The following is a 27,181-nucleotide window of genomic DNA, read 5'->3' as shown; positions in this document are numbered from 1 at the left end:
CCGGGGCAGTCCCAGGGCATTAATCAAATACCCTCAGTGTTCCAGCATACACACCTAGGTCTGGGATTTCTGAGATTAGGCTATGAGTACAATACTTAAAGGGCCAATCCTTAGTTGAAACAATAACAAAGCGGTCGCCCCCCTCTGTTCCGGTAAAAAGCTCAAGGATGGGCCTAGATAAATGTAACCACTCATATGCATAGACATAGCTGTGGATGCAATATATGAAAATTATAGTTTTAAGCATGTTTTGAGGCTGTTACAGTGTTTTACATTTACAATGTTTACCGACATTGGAGTAAAGCAGGTTTATATTTTGGGTTCTGATGGGGTATGGCAGTTGAATTAAGCTCATGAAGCATAAATTCTATATTATTTAAAAAATCAATGGGTACATATTAATTTATATGTCCATAAATGTATGTGGTAACTGCAGATTGCCCCTTTAAATGGCTGGCTTCCTGGACACAGCTGGACTAAAAAACATTTAAATCGTTTTTATTTCTAGGTCTAGGTTTAGGCTAATCTATATCTGTGAAACTGGCCCATAGTGTTCTTAGTTAGATTGGACAGTAGATGGCAGTAATCCCATCTCTATGACCACACTGCGTAATGTACTCGATCTATTCTATACGTTACAGTACAATTTATTTCAGTTACTCACGTAGCCTACATCTGGGCGGAGGGAGCTAGAACATTCGCATTATTGAATTGTGATGTTCGGATTTATGCATCATTCGTTGTAAAAGAAAAAACCGACCAGCTGATCGAACAACTTGCACAGTGAGTTTTGTTTTGCTATAAATACTTTACTGTTTAAATAATTATGTTGCCTAGATTTACTGAATTTTTATGTTTTTTATAGAATTTCCGTTATTTGTAGGCATTTTTGCGTAATAGTTATAGTTGTGTAATGTTTTGGTTCACTCGTTAAAACTGTTGACCCATTTACTGTAAAAGTTACTTTAAATGTTATGTTCAACTTTATTAAACGTACTACAATTTTTAAGGATTCATTAAGCCTTCATAAGCCCTTTATAAATAGGCCTATATATGTTTAAGAAACTATTCCTAAAGCGAAAGTCAGCAGAATAAATAATAACTAAGCCGTCATCCCGCCTATGTTGCAGTAAAAAACTGAGGGATACAGCTGGAGAAATGTCACCACTCTCTTATTAATTCACAGAGCTATGTTTGCAAGGACTGACCATCCATGATATCAACATTATACTTAAACAATAAGGCACGAGGGGGTGTGGTGTATGGCCAATATACGGGCTGTTTTTAAGCACAACGCAATGCAGAGTGCCTGGATAATACAGAGTATTATCCATTATATGTATTGGCCATATACCACAAACTCTGAGGTGCCTTATTGCAGTAAAAATAAGTTTTTTGTCATACCTGTGTCTGATATATCACGGTTGTAAACCAATCAGCATTCAGGGCTCGAACCACCCAATTTATCATGTAGTTTTAACCATGTTTTGAGGCTAGTGTTTGTTTACATTTACTCTATTTACAAACATTGGAGTAAAACAGGCTTATATTTTGGGTTCTGATGGGGTACGACAGTTGAACTAAACTCATGGGGCATTCTATAAATTATAATCTTCAAGAATCAATCTGTACATATTGTAAAATCTATTGGTCGCTAAATCTGGAGAAATTACAGACCATGTAAAAAACTGTTGGTCACTAAATCCATAATGGGCTCCCGAGTGGCGCAGTGGTCTAAGGCACTGCATCTCAGTGCTAGAGGCGTCACTACAGACCCTGGTTTGATTCCAGGCCGTATCACAACCGGCCGTGATTGGGAGTCCCATAGGGAGCGGCACACAATTGACCAAGCATCGTTCGGGTCTGGCCGGGGGAGGCCATCATTGTAAATAAGAATTTGTTCTTAACTGACTTGCCTAGTTGAATAAAGGTTACATAAAAAATAAAAACCTGTCTAGACCAAGTAAAAACGGTTGGCTGGTATGCCCTCACCCGTCTGAGCGGTCAGCTGTGAATGCCCTCACCCGTCTGAGCGGTCGGCTGTGAATGCCCTCACCCGTCTGAGCGGTCGGCTGTGAATGCCCTCACCCGTCTGAGCCGTCTTCTATGAATGCTGATGTTGAGGCCCATCACAGTACTCTTGATAGTCACCACCATACACACACTGTTTCCATTTGAAGAGGTTTATATGGTTTTGGTAATCTGATTTATGTGGAATCTTATTGTTGTGGACTAAGACAAAGATTTGCACACATGTAAACAGTATTAGTTAAGGATTATAACTATACACTATACCTATATGTACATAAATAAATGGAAATGGCATTACACTTACAACATGTCTATAAAGGGCTATAAACACATCAATATAAACATAAACTTAAACATTCACCTCTTGGAGAGAGAGAGAAACCAATTACTTTGCACAACATTCAGACATTCCTGTTGCCGTCAACAATACAAAGTTCTCCGAAACATGCGTCTTCTCCCTTCGGATGATGATAACATTCTGACCTGAGTGGGTGGGTACGGTGTTCAGAGTCCAGATGCACATCTCCAAGAGTTCTGATTGGTTGGGAATGGAAGGGCTATGATGGGTGAGGGATAACGAAGGTAGGCTGAGCAGCCAAACTAACGGGACTGAAGGGAAACTGAAGGGACTATGCGGTGAAGTTAGGTAGAGAGGAGTGGAGCAGGACGGCCTTTTTACACATATCCTTAATTTGTAAAAAGAAAATGTATGTAGCATCTGCTGATTGCCCCTTTAAGCAAATGTCATACTTTATAATTAGTGGCAAAGGATCACATTTGCCAAAGACCTGGATTTATATATAAACTGTGACCTTTCATATCACACGTTATACAGTATTACTTTGTTTATAAATTATGTTGTGCTTATTAAGGCTTTATGAATGCCATATAAGCAGAATTGCGCTGGAGGAAATGGTTGCCATTTTACGGGCTCCTAACCAATTGCGCTATTGTGTGTGTTTTTTTGCTTTATTTGTAACTTATTTTGTACATAATGTTTCTGCCACTGTCTCTAATGGCCCCCGAAAAGAGCTTCTGGATATCAGGACAGCGATTACTCACCTCGTACTGGTTGAAGATTTTTACTTTAAGGAGTTGGACGCCAATGATTTACTTCAGACACCGGACAAGGCCCAAATCCCCATCACTCGCATGAAGAAGAGACAGAGATATCGGTGACGTAGGTCGTGGTGGCTTGTAAGGATTCAACGGCAAGTGGGTAATCCGCCTCTACCATCAGCACTATTAGCCAACGTGCAATCATAGGATAATAAAATGGATGAGCACCGATCAAGACTAACCTACCAATGGGACATTAAAAACTGTAATATGTTATGTTTCACCGAGTTGTGGCTGAACGACGACATGGATAACATACAGCTGGCTGGGTTTTCCATGCATCGGCAAGATATTACAGCTTCCTCTGGTAAGACAAGGGGTGACGGTCTGTTTCAATATGTAAATAACAGCTGGTGCATGAAATCTAATATTAAGGAAGTCTTGAGGTTTTGTTCGCCTGAGGTAGAGTATCTCATGATAAGCTGTAGACCACACTATTTACCAAGATAGTTTTCATCTACAGTGCCTTGCGAAAGTATTCGGCCCCCTTGAACTTTGCGACCTTTTGCCACATTTCAGGCTTCAAACATAAAGATATAAAACTGTATTTTTTTGTGAAGAATCAACAACAAGTGGGACACAATCATGAAGTGGAATGACATTTATTGGATATTTCAAACTTTTTTAACAAATCAAAAACTGAAAAATTGGGCGTGCAAAATGATTCAGCCCCCTTAAGTTAATACTTTGTAGCGCCACCTTTTGCTGCGATTACAGCTGTAAGTCGCTTGGGGTATGTCTCTATCAGTTTTGCACATCGAGAGACTGACATTTTTTCCCATTCCTCCTTGCAAAACAGCTCGAGCTCAGTGAGGTTGGATGGAGAGCATTTGTGAACAGCAGTTTTCAGTTCTTTCCACAGATTCTCGATTGGATTCAGGTCTGGACTTTGACTTGGCCATTCTAACACCTGGATATGTTTATTTTTGAACCATTCCATTGTAGATTTTGCTTTATGTTTTGGATCATTGTCTTGTTGGAAGACAAATCTCCGTCCCAGTCTCAGGTCTTTTGCAGACTCCATCAGGTTTTCTTCCAGAATGGTCCTGTATTTGGCTCCATCCATCTTCCCATCAATTTTAACCATCTTCCCTGTCCCTGCTGAAGAAAAGCAGGCCCAAACCATGATGCTGCCACCACCATGTTTGACAGTGGGGATGGTGTGTTCAGCTGTGTTGCTTTTACGCCAAACATAACGTTTTGCATTGTTGCCAAAAAGTTAAATTTTGGTTTCATCTGACCAGAGCACCTTCTTCCACATGTTTGGTGTGTCTCCCAGGTGGCTTGTGGCAAACTTTAAACAACACTTTTTATGGATATCTTTAAGAAATGGCTTTCTTCTTGCCACTCTTCCATAAAGGCCAGATTTGTGCAATATACGACTGATTGTTGTCCTATGGACAGTCTCCCACCTCAGCTGTAGATCTCTGCAGTTCATCCAGAGTGATCATGGGCCTCTTGGCTGCATCTCTGATCAGTCTTCTCCATGTATGAGCTGAAAGTTTAGAGGGACGGCCAGGTCTTGATAGATTTGCAGTGGTCTGATACTCCTTCCATTTCAATATTATCGCTTGCACAGTGGTCCTTGGGATGTTTAAAGCTTGGGAAATCTTTTTGTATCCAAATCCGGCTTTTTCTTCACAACAGTATCTTGGACCTGCCTGGTGTGTTCCTTGTTCTTCATGATGCTCTCTGCGCTTTTAACGGACCTCTGAGACTATCACAGTGCAGGTGCATTTATACGGAGACTTGATTACACACAGGTGGATTGTATTTATCATCATTAGTCATTTAGGTCAACATTGGATCATTCAGAGATCCTCACTGAACTTCTGGAGAGAGTTTGCTGCACTGAAAGTAAAGGGGCTGAATAATTTTGCACGCCCAATTTTTCAGTTTTTGATTTGTTTTAAAAGTTTGAAATATCCAATAAATGTCGTTCCACTTCATGATTGTGTACCACTTGTTGTTGATTCTTCACAAAAAAAATACAGTTTTATTTCTTTATGTTTGAAGCCTGAAATGTGGCAAAAGGTCGCAAAGTTCAAGGGGGCTGAATACTTTCGCAAGGGACTGTATATTTTCTTTTAGCTGTCTATTTACCACCACAAACTGATGCTGACATTAAGACCACAGTGTCTGTATAAGGCCATAATAAAACAAGAAAATGCTCATCCAGAGACGGCGCTCCTGGTGGCAAGGGACTTTAATGCAAGGAAACTTAAATCTGTTTTACCTAATTTCTACCAGCATGTTACCTGTGCAACCAGAGGGAAAAAAACTCTAGACCACCTTTACTCCACACACAAGGATGCGTACAAAGCTCTCCCTCGCCCTCCATTTGGCAAATCTGACCATAACTCTATTCTCTTGATTCCTGCTTACAAGCAAAAACTAAAGCAGGAACTACCTGTGACTCGCTCAATATGGAAGTTGTCAGATGACGCAGATGCTAAGCTACAGGACTGTTTTGCTAGGACAGAATGAAATATGTTCCGGGATTCTTCTGATGGCATTGATGAGTATACAACATCAGTCACTGGATTCATCAATAAGTGCATTGATGATGTCGTCCCAACAGTGACCGTATGTACATACCCCAACCAGAAGCCATGGATTACAGGCAACATCCGCACTGAGCTGCCGCACTGAGCTGCCGACTCTAACCCGGACCCTTATAATAAATCCTGCTATGCCCTCTGATGAACCATCAAACAGGCAAAGCATCAATACAGGACTAAGATTGAATTGTACTACACTGTCTCTGTCGCTCATCGGATGTGGCAGGGCTTGCAAACTATTACGGACTACAAAGGGAAGCACAACCGCGAGCTTCCCAATGACACAAGCCTACCAGATGAGCTAAATAACTTCTATGCTTGCTTCGAGGAAAGCCACACTGAATCATGCATGAGAGCACCAGCTGTTCCGGATGACTGTGGGATCATGCTCTCGGGAGCCGATGTGAGTAAGACCTTTAAACAGGTCAACAGGGCTTTGAAAGGCTGGTCATCACATGAACACCATGAACACCATTATCCCAGAAACCCTAGACCCACTCCAATTTACACACCACCCCAACTGATCCATAGATGACTCAATCTCTATTGCTTTCCACACTGCCCTTTCCCACCTGGACAAAAGGAACACCTACGTGAGAATGCTATTCATTGACTACAGCTCAGCGTTCAACACCATAGTGCCCTCAAAACTCATCACTAATCTAAGGACCCTAGGACTAAACACCTTCCTCTGCAACTGGATCCTGGACTTCCTGATGGGCCGCCCTCAAGTGGTAAGGGTAGGTAACAACACATCTTCCACTCTGATCCTCAACACTGAGCCCCACAAGGGTGTGTGCTCAGTCCCTTCCTGTTCTCCCTGTTCACACATGACTGCATGGCCAAGCACGACTCCAACACATCATTAAGTTTGCAGATGACACAACAGTGGGTGTCCTGATCACCAACAACGATGAAACATCCTATAGGGAGGAGGTCGGAGACCTGGGAGTGTGGTGCCAGGATAACAACCTCTCCTCAACGTGATCAAGACAAAGGAGATGTTTGTGGACTACAGGAAAAGGAGGTCTGAGTACACCCCCATTCTCATTGACGGGGCTGTAGTGGAGCAGGTTGAGAGCTTCAAGTTCCTTGGTGTCCACATCATGGTCCAAACACACCAAAAAAGTTGTGAAGAGGGCACGACAATGCCTATTCCCCCTCTTGAGAATGAAAATATCCTCAAAAGATTATACAGCTGCACCATTGAGAGCATCCTGACTGGTTACATCACTGCCTGGTATGGCAACTACTCGGACCCCGACCGCAAGGCACTACAGAGGGTAGTACGTACGGCCCAGTAGATCACTGGGGCCAAGCCATCCATGACCTCTATACCAAAAACTCCAGCCACCCAAGTCATAGACTGTTCTCTCTGCTACTCCATGGCAAGCAGTACAGGAGCACCAAGTCTAGGTCCAAAAGACTTCCTAACAGCTTCCACCCCAAGTCATAAGACTCCTGAACAGCTAATCAAATGGCTACCCAGACTATTTGCATTTCTAAACTGCTGCTACTCTCTGTTTGTTATCTATGCATAATTACTTTACCTTTACCTACATGTACAGTACCAGTCAAAAGTTTGGACACACCTACTCATTCCAGGGTTTTTCTTTAATTTTACTATTTTCGACATTGCACAATAATAGTGCAGACATCAAAACTATGAAATAACACATATGGAATCATGTAGTAACCAAAAAAGTGTTAAACAATTCAAAATATATTTTATATTTGAGATTCTTCAAAGTAGCCACCCTTTGCCTTGATGACAACTTTGCACACTCTTGGAATGTCTTTGTGAGACGCAGAGTAGGTGAACAGATGATCTTTACATGTGTGGGTCCCACCGTGAAGCATTAAGAAGGAGGTGTGATGGTGTGGGGGTGCTTTGCTGGTGACACTGTCAGTGATTTATTTATAATTCAAGGCACACTTAACCAGCATGGCTACCAGAGCATTCTGCAGCGATACACCATCACATCTGGTTTGCGCTTAGTGGGGCTATTATTTGTTTTTCAGCAGGACAATGACCCAACACACCTCCAGGCTGTATAAGGGCTATTTGACCAAGGTAGGAAAGGGGTGAAGTGCTACATCAGATGACCTGGCCTCCACAATCACCCGACCTCAACCCAATTGAGATGGTTTGGGATGAGTTGGACCGCAGAGTGAAGGAAAAGCAGCCAACAAGTGCTCAGCATATGTGGGAACTCCTTCAATACGGTTGGAAAAGCATTCCAGGTGAAGCTGGTTGAGAGAATACCAAGAGTGTGAAAAGCTGTCATCAAGGCAAGGGGTGGCTATTGTGAAGAATCTAAAATCTAAAATACATTTAGATTTGTTTAACACTTTGGTTACTACATGATTCAATATGTGTTATTTAATAGTTTTGATGTCTTCACTGTTATTCTACAATGTAGAAAATAGTACAAATAAAGAAAGACCCTTGAATGAATAGGTGTGTCCAAATTTTTGACTGGTACTGTATATATTACCTCAATTACCTCGACTAACCTGTGCACCGCACATTGACTCTGTACCGGTACCCCCTGTATATAGCCTCACTACTGTTATTTTATTGTTGCTCTTTAATTATTTGTTATTTTTCTATTTTCTCAATTTTTTTCCTTCTTAAACTGCATTGTTGTTTTAGGGCTTGTAAGTAAGCATTTCACTGTAAGGTCTACCTGTTGTATTCGGCACATGTGACTAATACAATTTGATTTGATTTGATAAAGTGTTTATACATTGTAGTTTGTTTAAAGTGGTACCAAAATTAAAAGTACTGGACTAATTGAAGTTACCACGTCTTAAAATTATTTTATTTATAGAATATGATATCGCGGATACTCCATAGAGGTGATTTTCTAAACCTGGGGACGAACTTGATGCTGTGTTTTCTCTGTGGGATGACATCGGGAGATCCTACAACAGGAAGTGCATTTGGCTTGATGACAAAATATTCTTTGATTGATGGGTAAGTAAACAGAGGAAAGTTGTCTTAGTTATTCTGGTTTTCCTAAAATAGAGACAAGTTTATCCTACAGTATCCCTTATTATTGGTTGATGATATATTTGTCTGTTCAGAGATACATAGACATTTTTTGCCATACCATATGCAGCCTAAAATATTAATAGCTCATGGATTTTCAACAGTAAACTTTTGGGACTTCACCACCAAGTATCCAAACAAGTGTGGTTCCAAATACAAATACTTATCATCCCATACTGAGTAATTCAGTATGTAACTCGCCCACACACACGTGGTACTGTATGGAGCTGTCGCTTTAGAAATTTGATACATAAAAATGTCTCCCTCCGGCTCCACCTTGAGTCCCTCGCCTCTATTACATCTGACTGCCTCATCTCTCTCTCTCCTAGACATAATGACCTAGCTTTGATGCTGAGGATTCTCCACGGCAACAGACTGAGTCAGGTTGACCTGCACAACATCAGCAAAGTGGCCACGGACATCAACAGACTCACAACAGGACATGTCGGCGCTCAGGTTGGTTAATATATGGTTAATAGTAGCCTAAGTGTGTGTGTGATTGTGTATGCGTGTGCATGTTTGTGTGAGTGTGTGAGTGTGTATGTGTGTCCGTGCATGTGCACACTGAGTTGTACTAAAGCCATAATACCCTTCTAACTCAAGTGTTGCTCTCTGACCCCCTGCTTTGTCTCTGCCCCATCCCATGCTCTAATCAGGTGTTTGCAGCCTACGTGTTGTGTGGCGCCCAGGCGAAGGATGCTGTGAGGCTCACACTGGAACAGATAGACGTGATCAACCGTATGTGTACGGAGAACCCAGAACTGGAGCTAGTTACATCTGCCAAAGGTACAATATACCAGGGGTAGGCAAGTAGATTCAGCCACGGGCCAATATTTTTCAGTGAGAATGGTCGTTGGCCCGTAACATAATTATAATAATTTGTACACTGTAAATGGACCACAAATAGGCCCAATAAGAGATATCATTTGAAAATAACAATAGTTTCATACTTTGATTACATTGAGACATGATCATGTTTCTTTTTTTATTTGTGGGAATACTTGGGAACAAATTTCTTAAGTTATTATATATTTCTTTCTGAATTCCTGGTGATTTTAGTATTTTTTCCCCCTCTGTGGTGCTTTGCCTTTGCCATAACAAGTGATGATGCAGCCAGTCAAGATGCTCTCAATGGTGCAGCTGTAGAGCTTTTTGAAGATCTTTTCAGCCTCCTGAGGGGGAAGAGGTGGCTGTGTGTGTGGACCATGTTAAGTCCGTAGTGATGTAAATGCCAAGGAACTTGAAGCTCCCGACCTGCTCCACTACAGCCCCAACGATGTGGATGGGGGCTTGCTCTCCCCCTTTTTCCTGTAGTCCACGATCAGTTCCTTACTGACATTGAGGGAGAGGCTGTTGTCTCTGATCTCATCCCAGTAGGCTGTCTCATTTCCGTCGGTATTCAGGCCTACAAACGTCGTGTTGTCAGCAAACTTGATGATGGTTTTGGAGTCGTGAATGAACAGGGAGTACAGGAGGGGACTAATCACACACCCCTGAGGGGCCCCTGTGTTGAGGGTCAGCATGGCGGAGGTGTTGTTGCCTACCCTCACCACCTGCTGGGCGGCCTCTCGGGAAGTCCAGGATCCAGTTGCAGAGGGAGGTGTTCAGTCCCAGGGTCCCGAGCTTTGTGATGAGCTTGGAGGGGACTATGGTGTTGAACGCTGAGCTGTAGTCTATGAACAGTATTATCTCATAGTTATTTACCCTCTTGTCCAGGTGGGAGAGAGCAGTGTGAAGTTTAATTGAGATTGCATCATCTGTTGGAGTGGGTCCAGGATGTCTGGGATGATAGTGTTGATGTGTGTCATGACCAGCCTTTCAATGCACTTCATAAATACAGATGCGAGTGGTACTGGACGATAGTCATTTAGGCAGGTTACCTTGGAGTTCTTAGGAACAAGAATAATGGTGGGCAGCTTCAAACATGTTACAGACTGGGCAAGGAGACACTTGCCAGCTGGTCTTCTGGCCTGTAATTTACGCTCTCTGAAGTAATTTGATGGGTTTTCCAAATGGATCTTTCCACCAGTATATGGAAATGCGTGGATGTGTAAGTGGGTTGATGCCTGGTAAAAACATATTTCTGCCCAATTTACAGCAGTATGATGATGATGATGTGTGTGTGTGTACCGTGTGTGTATTCAACAGAACTAAATGACACTAACAGGATAGCATGTCTGATCAGCATTGAGGGAGGACATTCAATAGACAGCAGCCTGCCAACCCTGCGTATGTTTTACCAGCTGGGGGTTCGCTCCATGGCCCTCACACACACCTGCAATACACCTTGGTGAGCGCACGCATGCACGCACTCACACGCATGCACGCACTCACACACACACACACACACACACACACACACACACACACACACACACACACACACACACACACACACACACACACACACACACACACACACACACACACACACACACACACACGTATGACTTCCTCGCTGTCATCAAATGAGCAAAAGGACAATATAGGAATAAGGTGGAATCATATTAAACAGGCTCCGACACCCGCCGCATGTGGCAGGGGCTACAGTCCATTACGGATTACAAAGGAAGACCAACCGTGATCTGCCAAACGATGCCTTTCTACCAGACGAACTCAATGCATTTTATGCGCGCTTTGTCAGCAACAACATCGAGCCGGGGGGGAGGGTCGTCACCGACCCAGAGGACTGGGTAATCTCGCTCTCCTAGGCCGACGTGAGAAGAGTCTTTAATCAGGTCAACACCCGCAAGGCCATGCGCCTTGATGGTATTCCAGGGCGCGTTGTCAGAGCATGCACAGAACAGCTGGCAGGCATATTCACAGTCATTTCCAACCTCTCCTTTTCCCAGGCTGTAATCCTCACGTTTTAAGATGATCACAATCATTCCTGTACCTAAGAACTCTTAAGGCTTCATGCCACAATGATTACCGCCTTGTAGCACTCACTTCTGTAATCATGAGGTGCTTTGAGAGACTGTTTATGGCACATTATCTCTACCATCCCAGCCACCCTAGACCCATTCCAATTTGCATACCGCCCAAACAAATCCATAGATGACGCAATCTCTATTGCTCTCCACACAATCAAATCAAATCAAATTTTATTTGTCACACACATGGTTAGCAGATGTTAATGAGAGTGTAGCCAAATGCTTGTGCTTCTAGTTCTGACCATGCAGTAATATCTAACAAGTAATCTAACCTAACAATTTCACAACAACTACCTTATACACACAAGTGTAAAGGAATGAATAAGAATATGTACATATAAATATATGGATGAGCGATGGCCGAACAGCATAGGCAAGATGCAGTAGATGGTATAGAGTACAGTATATACATATGAGATGAGTAATGTAGGGTATGTAAACATTATATAAAGTTGCATTGTTTAAAGTGGCTAGTGATACATTTATTACATCAATTTTTCCATTATTAAAGTGGCTAGAGATTTGAGTCAGTATGTTGGCAGCAGCCACTCAATGTTAGTGATGGCTGTTTAACAGTCTGATGGCCTTGAGATAGAAGCTGTTTTTCAGTCTCTCGGGCCCTGCTTTGATGCACCTGTACTGAACTCGCCTTCTGTATGATAGCAGGGTGAACAGGCAGTGGCTCGGGTGGTTGTTGTCCTTGATGATCTTTTTGGCCTTCCTGTGACATCGGGTGGTGTAGATGTTCTGGAGGGCAGGTAGTTTGCCCCCATTGATACGTTGTGCAGACCTCACTACCCTCAGGAGAGCCTTACGGTTATGGGCAGAGCAGTTGCCTTACCAGGCGGTGATACAGCCCGACAGGATGCTCTCGATTGTGCATCTGTAAAAGTTTGTGAGTGTTTTTAGTGGCAAGCCGAATTTCTTCAGCCTCCTGAGGTTGAAGAGGCGCTACTGCGCCTTCTTCACCATGCTGTCTGTGTGGGTGGACCAATTCAGTTTGTCTGTGATGTGTACGCCGAGGAACTTAAAACCTTCTACCCTCTCCACTACTGTCCCGTCGATGTGGATAGGGGGCTGCTCCCTCTGCTGTTTCCTGAAGTCCACAATCATCTCCTTTGTTTTGTTGATGTTGAGTGAGAGGTTATTTTCCTGACACCACACTCCGAGGGCCCTCACCTCCTCCCTGTAGGCCGTCTCGTCGTTGTTGGTAATAAAGCCTACCACTGTAGTGTCGTCTGCAAACTTGATGATTGAGTTGGAGGCGTGCATGGCCACACAGTCGTGGGTGAACAGGGAGTACAGGAGAGGGCTGAGAACGCACCCTTGTGGGGCCCCAGTGTTGAGGATCAGCGGGGTCGAGATGTTGTTACCTACTCTCACCACCTGGGGGCGGCCCATCAGGAAGTCCAGGACCCAGTTGCACAGGGTGGGGTCGAGACCCAGGGTCTCAAGCTTAATGACGCGTTTGGAGGGTACTATGGTGTTAAATGCTGAGCTGTAGTCGATAGGAATAGGAATACCTATGTGAGAATGCTGTTCATTGACTACAGCTCAGCGTTCAACACCATTATCCCCTCCAATCTCGCCACCAAGCATATGACTCTGGGTCTGAAAACCTCCTTCTGCAACTGGATCCTGGACTTCCTGATGGGCCGACCCCAGTTGGTGAGGTTAGACAACATCAGCTTCTATCCCCAAGCGATACAACTGATAAATAGCTACACGGACTGAGTTTAACTTGTATCTTTATTGACCTTTTATTTTCATATTTGCCCTCTCACAGGGCCCTACACACTCACACACACTGTCACTCCAACACACACAAACACTCACTCCATATTTTGCTCACTAACATATACATTTATACTGACTCTACACACCTACACACTCACTCACATGCAAGCTGCTGCTACTCTGTTTATCTTATATCCTGTTGTCTAGCGCCCTTACCCCTATACATACAGTATCTACCTCCATCACTCCAGTATCCCTGCACATGGAAGTATGGTATTGGATATGACTTTTTAAGTATTTATTGTGCAGTATATAGTATGCTTACTTATTTACTTTATTGTGTTTTTCTTATTTCTTATTCTTATTTCTTGTGTTTTTTTTGTTGTTTTAATACATTGTTATTGATTATTGCGTTGTTGGGTTTTGAGTTTGCAAGAAAGGCATTTCACTGTACTTGTGCATGTGATATTAAAACTTAGACACATGCACAATATTTGTTATATTTTGGTTTGACATCATAGTTTCTTGCCTCTGGGCTATAACACAGTCGTTTTTTATTGCTTCAGGGCTGAGTCCTCCTCAACAATTTATGATGTCTATCAAAGAGAAAATGACAGCCTAACAGACTTCGGTAAGGTAAGGTCAACCTTTAACACTAAGTCTGTGTTCAAGTCAATACTTGTAGCCTACGCTGGTCACTTCAGGCGTAATGACATTTCGGTACACTTATGTCTTCAGGGACACCTGAAGTCAACAAGCTGGAGAGGTTAGAACGCAGGGTCGGTCCCTTCAGGCCTCCTACATACTTTTACACAGACGAGTTATATTTGCATAATTGACATGATTTATTATTCATAATTTGCTCCTGCATGTGATGGACCAATACCTCACGAGGCTTCCTCTCTCCAAGTTGAGACCTTGAAACTGAAATACCTGAAATAACCAAAACAGCCAGAGTAATGTTCTGGGTGTACTGCCAAGTTGCTTATCAGTGATAGAGAGGATTCCTCCATACACGTTCAGTCAGTCACCCACATGAACCCATCCAAATGATTATTAGAAAAGCAGCATTAATTTGATACACAAACATAACATTTTCCTTCACAGTCTCTAGGAGTTGTACACAAACATTCTTGATCCTTGACGATTTTTAGGGAGTTGTGTAAGACTGATGTGATCCTCAGTCTCAACTGAGTGTTTTACTGTTTGTAGTGTTTACTGTTTGTAGATAAGTGGCGCAAAGTGTTGTATGTTTTTCACTGTCAGCAGATATGCACAATGACGTACATAGAGCACGTAATATATAATTACTGGGAAACCTCACAGCAAGTGGTAACATGCTTTTCCTGTCCTCTCTCTCTCTCTCTCTCTCTCTCTCTCCCTCTCTCTCTCCCTCTCTCTCTCTCCCTCTCCCTCTCCCTCTCTCTCTGCCTTTCTCTCTCTCTCTCAATCTCTCTCTCTCTGCCTTTCTCTCTCTCTCTCTCTCTCTCTCTCTCTCTCTCTCTCCCCCTCTCCCTCTCTCTCTGTCTCTCTCTCTCTCTCCCCCTCTCTCTCTCTCTCTCTCTCTCTCTCTCTCTCTCCCCCTCTCCCTCTCTCTCTGTCTCTCTCTCCCTCTCTCTCTCTCTCTCCCTCTCTCTCTCTCTCTCTCTCTCTCCCTCTCTCTCTCTCCCTCTCCCTCTCCCTCTCTCTCTGCCTTTCTCTCTCTCTCTCAATCTCTCTCTCTCTGCCTTTCTCTCTCTCTCTCTCTCTCTCTCTCTCTCTCTCTCTCCCCCTCTCCCTCTCTCTCTCTATCTCTCTCTCTTCTTTCTCTCAGGATGTGGTGAAAGAGATGAACAGATTGGGGATGATAGTAGACCTGTCCCATAGTTCCTGGGCCACAGCCAGGGCAGTACTGCAGATCTCTAAGGCTCCAGTTATTTTCAGCCACTCCTCAGCCCATGCCGTGTGTAACCACAGCCGCAATGTTCCCGATGACCTGCTCCGCGAACTGGTGAGAGCCCTGACAAGAACTCTCTCTCTCTGCCTGTCTCTCTCTTTCTCTCTCTCTCTAAAACTCCTCCATCACTCCCCCCTTTCAACCACCATCGGCACGGTCACTCATTGTGGGTGGCCTGTGTTTACTCCTTATCAGGAGAGTCTTTTGGAATTGTATTTTGATGATGTCTCCTTTCTGCAACGTTTCTTTAATCCACGTGTCCTTTATTTGCATTTCCTGTTTTACAGTGCCTTCAGGAAGTGTTCATACCCCCTTTTGTTGTGTTACAGCCTGAATTCAAATGGATTAAATATACAGTACCTATCAAAAGTTTTCACACACCTACTCATTCCAGGGGTTTTCTTTATTTGTACTATTTTTTACATTGTAGAATAATAGAATAATAGAATCATGTAGCAACCAAAAAAGTGTTAAACAAATCTAAATATATTTGAGATTCTTCAAAGTAGCCAACCTTTGCCTTGATGACAGCTTTGCACACTCTTGGCATTCTCTCAACCATCTTCATGAGGTAGTCACCTGGAATGCATTTAATTTAACTGGTGTGCCTGGTTAAAAGTACATTTCTCAAATTTCTTCCTTCTTAATGCGTTAGGGCAAATCTGTTGTGTAGTGACAAGGCAGGGGATGTTTACAAAAGATAGGCCTATTTGGTAAAAGACCAAGTCCATATATGGTAAAAACAGCTCAAATAAGCAAAGAGAAACAACAGTCCATCATTCATTTAAGACATGAAGGTCAGTCAATAAGGAAAATGTCAAGAACTTTGAAAGTTTGTCTGAAAAAACATGAAACTGGCTCTCATGAGGACTGCCACAGGAAAGGAAGACCCAGAGTTACCTCTGCTGCAGAGGATAAGTTCATTAGCGTTACCAGCCTCAGAAATTGCAGCCCAAATAAATGCTTCACAGAGTTCAAGTAACATACACATCTCAACATCAACTGTTCAGAGGAGACTGAGTGAATCAGGCCTTCATGGTCAAATTTCTGCAAAGAAACCACTACTAAAAGACACCAATAAGAAGAAGACTTGCTTGGGCCAAGAAACATGATCAATGGACATTAGACCGGTGGAAATCTGTCCTTTGGTCTGATGAGTCCAAATTTGCGATTTTTGGTTCCAACCGCCATGTCTTTGTGAGATGCAGAATAGGTGAACGGATGATCTCTACATGTGTGATTCCCCCCGTCAAGCATGGAGGAGGAGGTGTGAAGGTGTAGGGGTGCTTTGCTATTGACACTGTCAGTGATTTATTTAGAATTCAACATTCTGCAGCGACAGGCTATCCCATCTGGTTTGCTCTTAGTGGGGCTATCATTTGTTTTTCAACAGGACAATGACCCAACACACCTCCAGGCTGTGTAAGGAATTCAGCATCAAATGAGCTGGCCTCCACAATCATCCGACCTCAACCCAATTGAGATGGTATGGGATGAGTTGGACTGCAGAGTGATGGAAAAGCAGCCAACAAGTGTTCAGCATAGGTGGGAACTCCTTCAAGACTGTTGGAAAAGCATTCCAGGTGAAGCTGGTTGAGAGAATGTCAAGAGTGTGCAAAGCTGTCATCAAGGCAAAGGGTGGATTTGTTTAACACTTTTTTGATTACTACATGATTTTTTCATAGTTTTGAAGTCTTAACTTTTATTCCACAATGTAGAAAATAGTAAAAAAAAGAAAAACCCTTAAATGAGTAGGTGTCCAAACTCTTGACTGGTACTGTATATTTTTTCCATCTACACACGATAACCCATAATGACAAAGTGAAAAACATCTACACACGATAACCCATAATGACAAAGTGAAAAACATGTTTTTAGAAATGTTGCAAATTTATTGAAACTGAAATCCAGAAATATCTAATTTACAAAAGTATTTACACCCCTGAATCAATACATTTTTGAATCCTGTTTGGCAGCGATTACAGCTGCAAGTCTTTCTGGGTAAGAGCTTTGCACACTTGGATTGTAAAATATTTGCACATTATTATTTTTTTAAATTCTTCAAACTCTGTGAAGTTGGTTGTTGATCATTGCTAGACAGCCCTTTTCAAGTCATGCCATAGATTGTCAAGCCAATTTAAGTCAACACTGTAACCAGACTACTCAGGAACACTCAATGTCGTTTGGTAAGAAACTCCAGTATATTTTGGCCTTGTGTTTTAAGTTATTGTCCTGCTGAAAGGTGAATTTGTTTCCCGATGTCTGTTGGAAAGCCGACTGAACCGAGTTTTCCTCTAGGATTTTGCCTGTGCTTAGCTCTATTCCGTTTCTTTTTATAAAAAAAACTCCATAGTCCTTGCCGATGGCAAGCATACCCATAACATGATGCAGCTACCACCATGTTTGAAAATATGAAGACTGATACTAAGTGATATGTCGTTTTGGATTTGCCCCAAATATAACGCTTTGTATTCTTTGCCACATTTTTTTGCTGTTTTACTTTAGTGCCGTATTGCAAACAGGATGCATGTTTTAGAATATTTTTCCTTCTTCACTCTGTCACATAGGTTAGTATTGTGGAGTAACTACAATGTTCTCGATCCATCCTCAGTTTTCTCCTATCACAACCATTCAACTCTGTAACTGTTTTAAAGTGAACATTGGCCTCATGGTGAAATCCGTGAGTGGTTTCCTTCCTCTCCGGCAACTGAGTTAGGAAGGACGCCTGTATCTTTTTAGTGACTGGGTGTATTGATACACCATCCAACGTGTAATTAATATCTTTAGCATGCTCAAAGGGTTATTAAATGTCTGCCTTTTTAAAAAACCTATCTACCAATAGATGCCCTTCTTTGCGAGGCTTTGTGGTTGAATCTGTGTTAGAAATTCACAGCTCGACCGAGGGACCTTACAGATAATTGTATGTGTTGTACAGAGATGAAATAGTCATTCAAAAATAATGCTAAACACAAGTTTTGCGATCCAAGTGAGTCCATGCAACTCATAATGTGACTTATTAAGCACATTTTTACTCCTGAAATTATTTAGGCTCGCCATAATAAAGGGGTTGAATACTTATTGACTCAAGACATTTCAGCTTGTCATTTTTGATTTAATTTGTAAAAATGTCTAAAAACATAATTCCACTTTGATATTATGAGGTATTATGTGTAGGCCAGTGAAACAAAATCTCAATTTAATCCATTTTAAATTTGGGCTGTAACACAACAAAATGCAGAAACAGTCAAGGGGTGTGAATACATTCTGAAGGCACTGTATCTACATGGCTGGAAGGTCACTGGAAGTGTGGAATGTTTTTTTAATGTTCTCTTCTGGGTGTGTTGTTGTTTCAGAAGGAGAACGGAGGACTCATCATGGTTAATCTGCACAGTGGGTTTGTTGCTTGCCATGGCCAAGCCAATATCTCCATTGTGGCTGGTGAGCAGTTGCCTTTGTTTAGTGTTTATTGGCATCAAACAATTAAGCGCAAAATTGGCTGCCTTGTTATCAATCAAGACGTGTTTAGAAGACCAGTATCAAGAACATCAATGACATGTGTACACATGATTTATCTTATGATTATCTTATCTTCTGATATTCCTCTTACTTTTTGCAGACCATTTTACCCACATTAGGAAGGTGGTTGGATCTGAGTCAATAGGAATAGGAGGGGACTTTGATGGAGCTTCTAAGTAAGAACTTTTACCTCAGAGTAACAGCAGCACATTCCGCGTTGGTTCATTAATACAGCCATGTTATGCTCCAGCTTGAATGCTATCAGAATGACTCACTTTTTAAGCAGACTGGTAACAGATAGCAGCTGCATTTTAAGTGGCCTGAGGGGTTGAGTAATACATAGCCTGTTATGTTCTACTGTCTGAAGGTTTCCTCTTGGATTAGAGGATGTGTCCAAGTATCCCGCTCTGATCCAGGAGCTGCTGAAGAGACACTGGACAGAGAACGAGTTGTCCGGGGTCCTCAGACACAACTTCCTACGTGTGTTCAAGGAGGTCGAGAAAGTGAGTGCTAAATGAACAAAAGCTCTGTGTTTTTGCTCGTTATAAAGGCTCAATGCTACAGTGTGAGTATTGTATCAAAGCCATCAAAAACACCTGCAGTAGTAACATCTACGGAATGACAGGAATGAAAGGCATCTCTGTCTGGGACTGAATGTCCATCTGAGTACTTTGTGGTATGAAGGGAACTGAGAACTGGAAAAAGAGCCGTGTATAGTGCATGGAAAATCCCACTTGTTTTTTCTTGTTCAGTAGAGTCACTGTCACAGCATCATAACACAGTGTAAACTTCTCTCTCCCTCCCTCCCCCAGGAGCGTGACAGGCAGAAAGCGAAAGGAACTCTCCCCAGTGAAGCTCAGATCGACTTGACTGGGGTTCAGAACCCCTGCAGACTGGTACTCAGGCGACCTGACCACCAGACGACAAAGATGGAACAGATGTACTCCAAGGGCCACAGTGAACTGGTGGTCCCCAGGAGTCTGGTCTGGACCATGGTTATACTAATCTCCTGCCTCTGTGTCCTGATGGACCATTAAGACTATAATATGGCCTGGATTCAATCAGATCCAGCGGTAACCCAGGTTGACCGATATCCTGATAGCGGATGTTTTGGCAGTATTGGAGGTGTAGCTGCAGTGTGAACTGACAAATAAGTGTGTGGCTGCTCTTTTGTGTCACCAACCACTCCCTTCCTTATTATCCCTACACATTAGATGTTCAAAACGACAATAGAAAGTGCAGGCTCTATCGACAATAGATATTATGAAATGCATGTTTTCATTTTAATTTGGATGGCGGGATTTATTAGTCTATGTAGACAATAGACCATTACGCATTAGAGTGTTTGAACTTGTAATGTGGCTACATGAACTAACGTGGCTGCATGGGATTTGTTGGATATAAAGTCGGTGTGGTTTCATTGCATCCAATGACAGTGTCCACGATAATGTAACATAAGGAGCAGCTCTAACGCAGTTCCACCTTCAACACTGCCAAAACAACCGGATGTCGACTAGCACGGATCTGAATTTAGCCCTTAGTGTTACTAAACTAGCAGTGCTTGACTTGCGCAGGAGCCCACTGGAGCTGAGTACCGGCACCTCAAGTTCACTACTGCTTGAGCTTGTTTTACTCTTATAAAATATTTGCTCAAAAGTATAGTGGAGCTCCTGCACCTAAATATAAACAGTACTTGCACCCAAAATGAGTACCGGAACCTATTTAGTAGTACTACTAGTGTTGTATTACAATACACTATCCACTACAAACATGTTTCTCCGACAGTAAAAAGCCTAGCTTGAACGTGTTTACTGTGTCACTTGCTTACATGTGATCTTCCCTACAAATAACTTTACCTAATTTTTTTGTTGTTGGTCATTTTGACCTTGAATGAGTTGTATTATTTACACAAAGCTCTGCACACACTTGATACTATATTACATTGAGTTTGATGTAACAACTCTTTTTACATATCTCATTCTAAAAATATATTTGTGTTATGTTTGTTTAATGATACAATCAAGGTCATACTGAGGAATTTACAAACTATCTTTATTTCTCTGAGGACACGGACCTTGATGTCCATCAGACAAACTTGAGTTTCACAATGAAACTGTTTCATCTTAAAATTAACATTAATGTAACATTTCCTCACAAGGGTGTACAGTGAAACAGTATGTAACATGTTAATATACTGTAATGCCTCCTACAGTCATCTCAGGAATGTTGTATTCTGTATTCATAGGTTATATCGTATTTATTTAGCCTTTCTCTTAAGTAAATAATGCTTTGAGTTTTCTGTTTTTCTACCATCTTATTTTATGAACACATTGATATATCTGAAGTCAAGATAGTTCAATTCTGGTTGAATAGGGAAATGAATCATGATTTTATTGGTAAATTCAGATAAATACTCTTCGCCTTTACAGCTCTTGCAGTCTACAGGAAAGAAAAGGAAATGTGTGCATATGCTACTCTGTTCAGGTGGCCCTGTAAGTCGTCTTCATGCCTATAATAATCTATTTTGTACAGAAATAGCAGATTAAATGTAATGTATAATTGTCAATTAATTAAAACCTCTTCTCTTTCAACAATTACAAATAATAATCCAGTAAAATAATGCTTCAAAACAATCTCTGGAATCCACATTTACATTTACAAGCACTCTCTGTGCCATCTGTTTAAATACCCCAACTGGCATTTCATTATCTACAATACGAAAAATCTTATCCTCATCGGGGGAAGGTTGAGAAAATAAATAAGAAAATAAATAACAAAAGTTATTATTCCACCAACCATAAAAAGGTTGTGAAAAAATAACTAACATTGGCACTCTACACAGATGCCTTCATAAGGACCACCCAAGACTGTGCTATCTGGCAAGCTAATCCTTGATGAGGGAAAGCCCACCATATTTTATTTTCTGCAAACAACACAAAAATACTGACTCAGTCGACATAGAAAATTCATGTTTGATGGATGTATGTGTAAAAGTAGCAGTTGTTAATGGTCTCCTATTGCAGAAATAGGTTTGTGAATGACCCAAGCTTTAGTTGCCTTGGCAATAAGGGATTCATGAGGGAATTATAGCATGTAATCTTTAAAGGCTACTGTCCTCATGGAAGGCAATACTTTCCGTAGAAATGCCAGGCAAATTATTATTGCTTTCTGTGGTCCTCAAATACCACAATAAAAGTCCTCTTAATTCCATCATTAATTGGCACAGTTGGTATGTACTGTATGTTGAGGATCGGCTGGATGCTGCTGCCGGTGCTGCAGTGTCCCCGGTGATCGGGGTGGAATGTCTCCTGTCGAGGCAGTGTCGTGACCTGTGACCAGAGTGGTTTCTGATTGGTCAGGAGTAGATAGTGATGACCTCTCGTCCTCCTCCTCTCACCAGCAGCACTCTCTCCAGACCTTCCGTCAGCACCTCCAGAAACTCCATATCTGGGCCAGAGTTAAGCACTGTTATAACCAGCAACTCTGCATCACTGCACCTGCGATTACATCTGCAAATGATGTTCAGCTTAAAAGCCAGTAGTCTTTCATCTCGGGTCACATTGCCAAATCTTTCGTGTATGCTGTCTGGCCTTCTACTCCTACTCATTCTTTCACCTTTTACACAACTCATGCTACACTCAACCCCAAATGACAATCCCCAAATTACACTCCCTAACCCCATAATGAGCCCTAAAACATTGTCCTAAAAAATGAAATATTGTACCACACAGACCTCTAAGACCAGTGTTGTCCAGTACAATGAGAGCGGCTGTTAGTGAAGGATACAGTTCTCATCTCCGTCTGTGTTGCGTGGCGGCCCCGGCATGTTGAGCAGCACCAGGCGAGCATCATGGGACTTGTTGACAATCACCTCGTTCAGCTTCACTGCTGTGTGCATCCGCCGCACATTGGACTGGTCCCTGGGACACAACCACATACAGATGTTACAAATGCAATCCAGAACATTCAATTATTTAAAGGGATAGTTCACCCAAATTACACATTGGTTTCCTTACCCCGTATGTAGTCTATGGACAACGAATGACAGCAATCCAGTTTCCCTGGCTCTGTTTCCACATGCTCACGTCATGGGACCGATATTATCATTTTTCACTCGTGTCCATATCATCCGAAAGTATCTACAATTGATTTTGAACCTCAAATAAGTACCTTATAGAAGTTTTGAACATGATGCGCAAACAAATTTGAATGTTGGTCCCATGATTTTAATGGGATTTGTGCCACAACTGCTAAAATGTTAGTATGTGGAAACGGTGCCAAGGAAACTATACCAAAGCATGGATTGCTGTCATACCTTGTACATAGACTGCGTACAGGGTAAGAAATCCAATGTAATTTTGTAATTTGGGTGAACTATCCCTTTAACAATGCAGTGGAATAATGTTCAGATATCCAACAGTGGACAACAGTGGGCATGAACCAACTCAGTCATTAAGCAGAAAGACATCAAGTGCAGTCCACATACCAAAGCACACCCCACCCCACCATCCAATCCATTGCATGGAATTTACAGACTCAGAGTGATCAGAATAACATATCACTAAAAGTAATTTACAGACAGAGTGATCAGATTAACATATTACTCACAGGAATCTACAGACAGAGTGATCAGAATAACATCTAATTAAAATGAATTTACAGACAGAGTGATCAGATTAACATATTACTCACATGAATTTACAGACAGAGTGATCAGAATAACATCTAATTAAAATGAATTTACAGACAGAGTGATCAGATTAACATATTACTCACAGGAATTTACAGACAGAGTGATCAGAATAACATCTAATTAAAAGGAATTTACAGACAGAGTGATCAGATTAACATATTACTCACAGGAATCTACAGACAGAGTGATCAGAATAACATCTAATTAAAATGAATTTACAGACAGAGTGATCAGATTAACATATTACTCACATGAATTTACAGACAGAGTGATCAGAATAACATCTAATTAAAATGAATTTACAGACAGAGTGATCAGATTAACATATTACTCACAGGAATTTACAGACAGAGTGATCAGAATAACATCTAATTAAAAGGAATTTACAGACAGAGTGATCAGATTAACATATTACTCACAGGAATCTACAGACAGAGTGATCAGAATAACATCTAATTAAAATGAATTTACAGACAGAGTGATCAGATTAACATATTACTCACATGAATTTACAGACAGAGTGATCAGAATAACATCTAATTAAAAGGAATTTACAGACAGAGTGATCAGATTAACATATTACTCACAGGAATCTACAGACAGAGTGATCAGAATAACATATTACTCACAGGAATCTACAGACAGAGTGATCAGAATAACATCTAATTAAAAGGAATTTACAGACAGAGTGATCAGATTAACATATTACTCACAGGAATCTACAGACAGACTGATCAGAATAACATCTAATTAAAAGGAATTTACAGACAGAGTGATCAGATTAACATATTACTCACAGGAATCTACAGACAGACTGATCAGAATAACATCTAATTAAAAGGAATTTACAGACAGAGTGATCAGATTAACATATTACTCACAGGAATCTACAGACAGAGTGATCAGAATAACATCTAATTAAAATGAATTTACAGACAGAGTGATCAGATTAACATATTACTCACAGGAATCTACAGACAGACTGATCAGAATAACATCTAATTAAAAGGAATTTACAGACAGAGTGATCAGATTAACATATTACTCACAGGAATCTACAGACAGACTGATCAGAATAACATCTAATTAAAAGGAATTTACAGACAGAGTGATCAGATTAACATATTACTCACAGGAATCTACAGACAGAGTGATCAGAATAACATATTACTCACAGGAATCTACAGACAGAGTGATCAGAATAACATCTAATTAAAAGGAATTTACAGACAGAGTGATCAGAATAACATCTAATTAAAAGGAATTTACAGACAGAGTGATCAGATTAACATATTACTCACAGGAATCTACAGACAGAGTGATCAGAATAACATCTAATTAAAAGGAATTTACAGACAGAGTGATCAGATTAACATATTACTCACAGGAATCTACAGACAGAGTGATCAGAATAACATCTAATTAAAAGGAATTTACAGACAGAGTGATTAGATTAACATATTACTCACAGGAATCTACAGACAGAGTGATCAGAATAACATCTAATTAAAAGGAATTTACAGACAGAGTGATTAGATTAACATATTACTCACAGGAATCTACAGACAGAGTGATCAGAATAACATCTAATTAAAAGGAATTTACAGACAGAGTGATCAGATTAACATATTACTCACAGGAATTTACAGACAGAGTGATCAGAATAACATCTAATTAAAAGGAATTTACAGACAGAGTGATCAGATTAACATATTACTCACAGGAATCTACAGACAGACTGATCAGAATAACATATTACTCACAGGAATCTACAGACAGAGTGATCAGAATAACATCTAATTAAAAGGAATTTACAGACAGAGTGATCAGATTAACATATTACTCACATGAATTTACAGACAGAGTGATCAGAATAACATATTACTCACAGGAATCTACAGACAGAGTGATCAGAATAACATCTAATTAAAAGGAATTTACAGACAGAGTGATCAGATTAACATATTACTCACAGGAATCTACAGACAGAGTGATCAGAATAACATCTAATTAAAAGGAATTTACAGACATTAGATTAACATATTACTCACAGGAATTTACAGACAGACTGATCAGAATAACACATCACTCAAAGGATGAACCCTTCTCTGTCTGCAAGATGAAAGAGGCAGAAAAAAGAGAGAGGAGATGAGGAGGAGAGAGTGAAGAAGTAAGACTAGCAAGAGTGGAATACCTCAGATGGGACCGGATGGAGATTTTCCTAACCACGTGAAAGGCCTGTGGGTTTTCCTCGTCAGATCACGTCTCAAGAAAAACTCCTGGCCTTCCAATAGACCAACAACAATTGACTCACGGTTTGAGGCTCATGAGTTCTCTGAAGTTCTCTGGTGCGTTGTTCCTGTTCCTCCTCTCTGCCTCGTACTTCTCCTTGGTCCAGGTCATCTGGTTCTTATCAGCTACAGGCTCCACCACCTCCTCCTCCTCGTCTGAGTACAGGCTGCCCATACGGATCAGAGAGTGTCTGTCCTTTACCAGCTGGGCCTATAGGGGGCAGAGTGCAGGGGATACAATGTCCTAATGTCCATACTAGAGTGACTTGAAATGCATGGCCATACATTGCTTCATTTAATGCTAGTGTAGATACACTAAATATACAGAAGTATATCAAATGAGTGGATTTGGCTATTTCAGCCACACCCGTTGTGGACAGTTGTATAATCGAGCACACAGCCATGCAATCTACATTGACGGCAGTAGAATGACCTTACCGTCATAGGATGCCACCTTTCCAACAAGTTAATCCGCCCTGCTAGAGCTGCCCCGGTCAACTGAAAGTGGTGTTATTGTGAAGTGGAAACGTCTAGGAGAAACAACGACTTAGCCGCGAAGTGGTATGTCACACAAGCTCACAGAATGGGACCGCCGTCCTCGGTTGCAACTCTCACTACCGAGTTCCAAACTACTTCTGGAAGCAACGTCAGCACAACAACTCTGTCGGGAGCTTCATGAAATGGGTTTCCATGGCCGAGCAGCAGCACACAAGCCTAAGATCACCATGCGCAATGTTGAGCATCGGCTGGAGTGGTGTAAAGCTCACCGCCATTGGACTCTGGAGCAGTAGAAACACATTCTCTGTGATGAATCACGCTCCCCCATCTGGCAGTCCAACGGACGAATCTGGGTTTGGCGGATGCCAATGAGAATGCTACCTGCCCCAACTGTAAAGTTTGTTGGAGGAGGAATAATGGTCTGGGGTTGCTTTTCATGGTTTGGGCTGGGCCCCTTAGTTCCAGTGAAGGGAAATATTAATGCTACAGCATACAATGACATTCTAAATAATTATGTGCTTCCAACATTGTGCCAACAGTTTGGGGAAGGCCCTTTCCTGTTTCAGCATGACAAAGCAAGTCCTTACAGAAATGGTTTGTTGAGATCGGTGTGGAAGAACTGGCCTGTATAGAGTCCTGACCTCAACCCCATCGAACACCTTTGGGATGAATTGGAACGCCGGCTGTGAGCCAGGCCTAATCGCCCAACATCAGTGCCTGACCTAACTAATGCTCGTGGCTGAATGGAAGCAAGTCTCCGCAGCAATGTTCCATCATTTAGTGGAAAGCCTTGCCAGAAGAGTGGAGACTG

General features: G+C 41.6%; 2 protein-coding genes across 4 annotated transcripts in view; one reads left to right on the top strand and one right to left on the bottom strand.

The window, feature by feature from the left end:
• Positions 1-500: 500 nt before the first annotated feature.
• LOC110506754 (dipeptidase 2) lies at positions 501-21,489 on the top strand. The gene is made up of 11 exons (XM_021586600.3): positions 501-783; positions 8,546-8,691; positions 9,096-9,222; positions 9,423-9,552; positions 10,915-11,056; positions 14,003-14,072; positions 15,250-15,426; positions 18,726-18,810; positions 18,989-19,064; positions 19,256-19,391; positions 19,701-21,489. Exons 2-11 carry the CDS (start codon positions 8,549-8,551, stop codon positions 19,923-19,925), a joined length of 1,311 nt encoding a protein of 436 aa, XP_021442275.3. The 5' UTR covers positions 501-783; positions 8,546-8,548; the 3' UTR covers positions 19,926-21,489.
• Positions 20,924-27,181, bottom strand: part of LOC110506752 (solute carrier family 12 member 4) — a 48,308-nt gene continuing 42,050 nt past the window's right edge. For 2 of the 3 annotated variants that reach the window (XM_021586594.3, XM_021586595.3), the window contains exons 22-24: positions 25,896-26,083; positions 22,675-22,808; positions 20,924-22,335 (exon numbers count right to left, since the gene is read on the bottom strand). In XM_021586594.3, the coding sequence (XP_021442269.3) occupies positions 22,244-22,335; positions 22,675-22,808; positions 25,896-26,083 (414 nt within the window). In that variant the 3' untranslated portion in view covers positions 20,924-22,243. Of the gene's footprint in view, positions 22,336-22,674; positions 22,809-25,775; positions 26,084-27,181 lie in introns of all 3 variants that reach the window. The other variant, XR_002471029.3, reaches the window with a different exon arrangement.

This window comes from Oncorhynchus mykiss, chromosome 26 (genome assembly GCF_057628025.1).
Source record: "Oncorhynchus mykiss isolate SJ-2025 chromosome 26, ASM5762802v1, whole genome shotgun sequence".
NCBI lineage: Eukaryota > Metazoa > Chordata > Actinopteri > Salmoniformes > Salmonidae > Oncorhynchus > Oncorhynchus mykiss.
This window is presented reverse-complemented; position numbering and strand designations above follow the sequence as displayed.

Coding starts and splice junctions, on each gene's coding strand:
- LOC110506754 (XM_021586600.3), top strand. CDS start 8,549: ATGATATCGCGGATACTCCATAGAGGTGATTTTCTAAACCTGGGGACG. Junction 8,692..9,095: donor AAATATTCTTTGATTGATGG/GTAAGTAAACAG, acceptor TCTCTCTCCTAG/ACATAATGACCTAGCTTTGA. Junction 9,223..9,422: donor CAGGACATGTCGGCGCTCAG/GTTGGTTAATAT, acceptor TGCTCTAATCAG/GTGTTTGCAGCCTACGTGTT.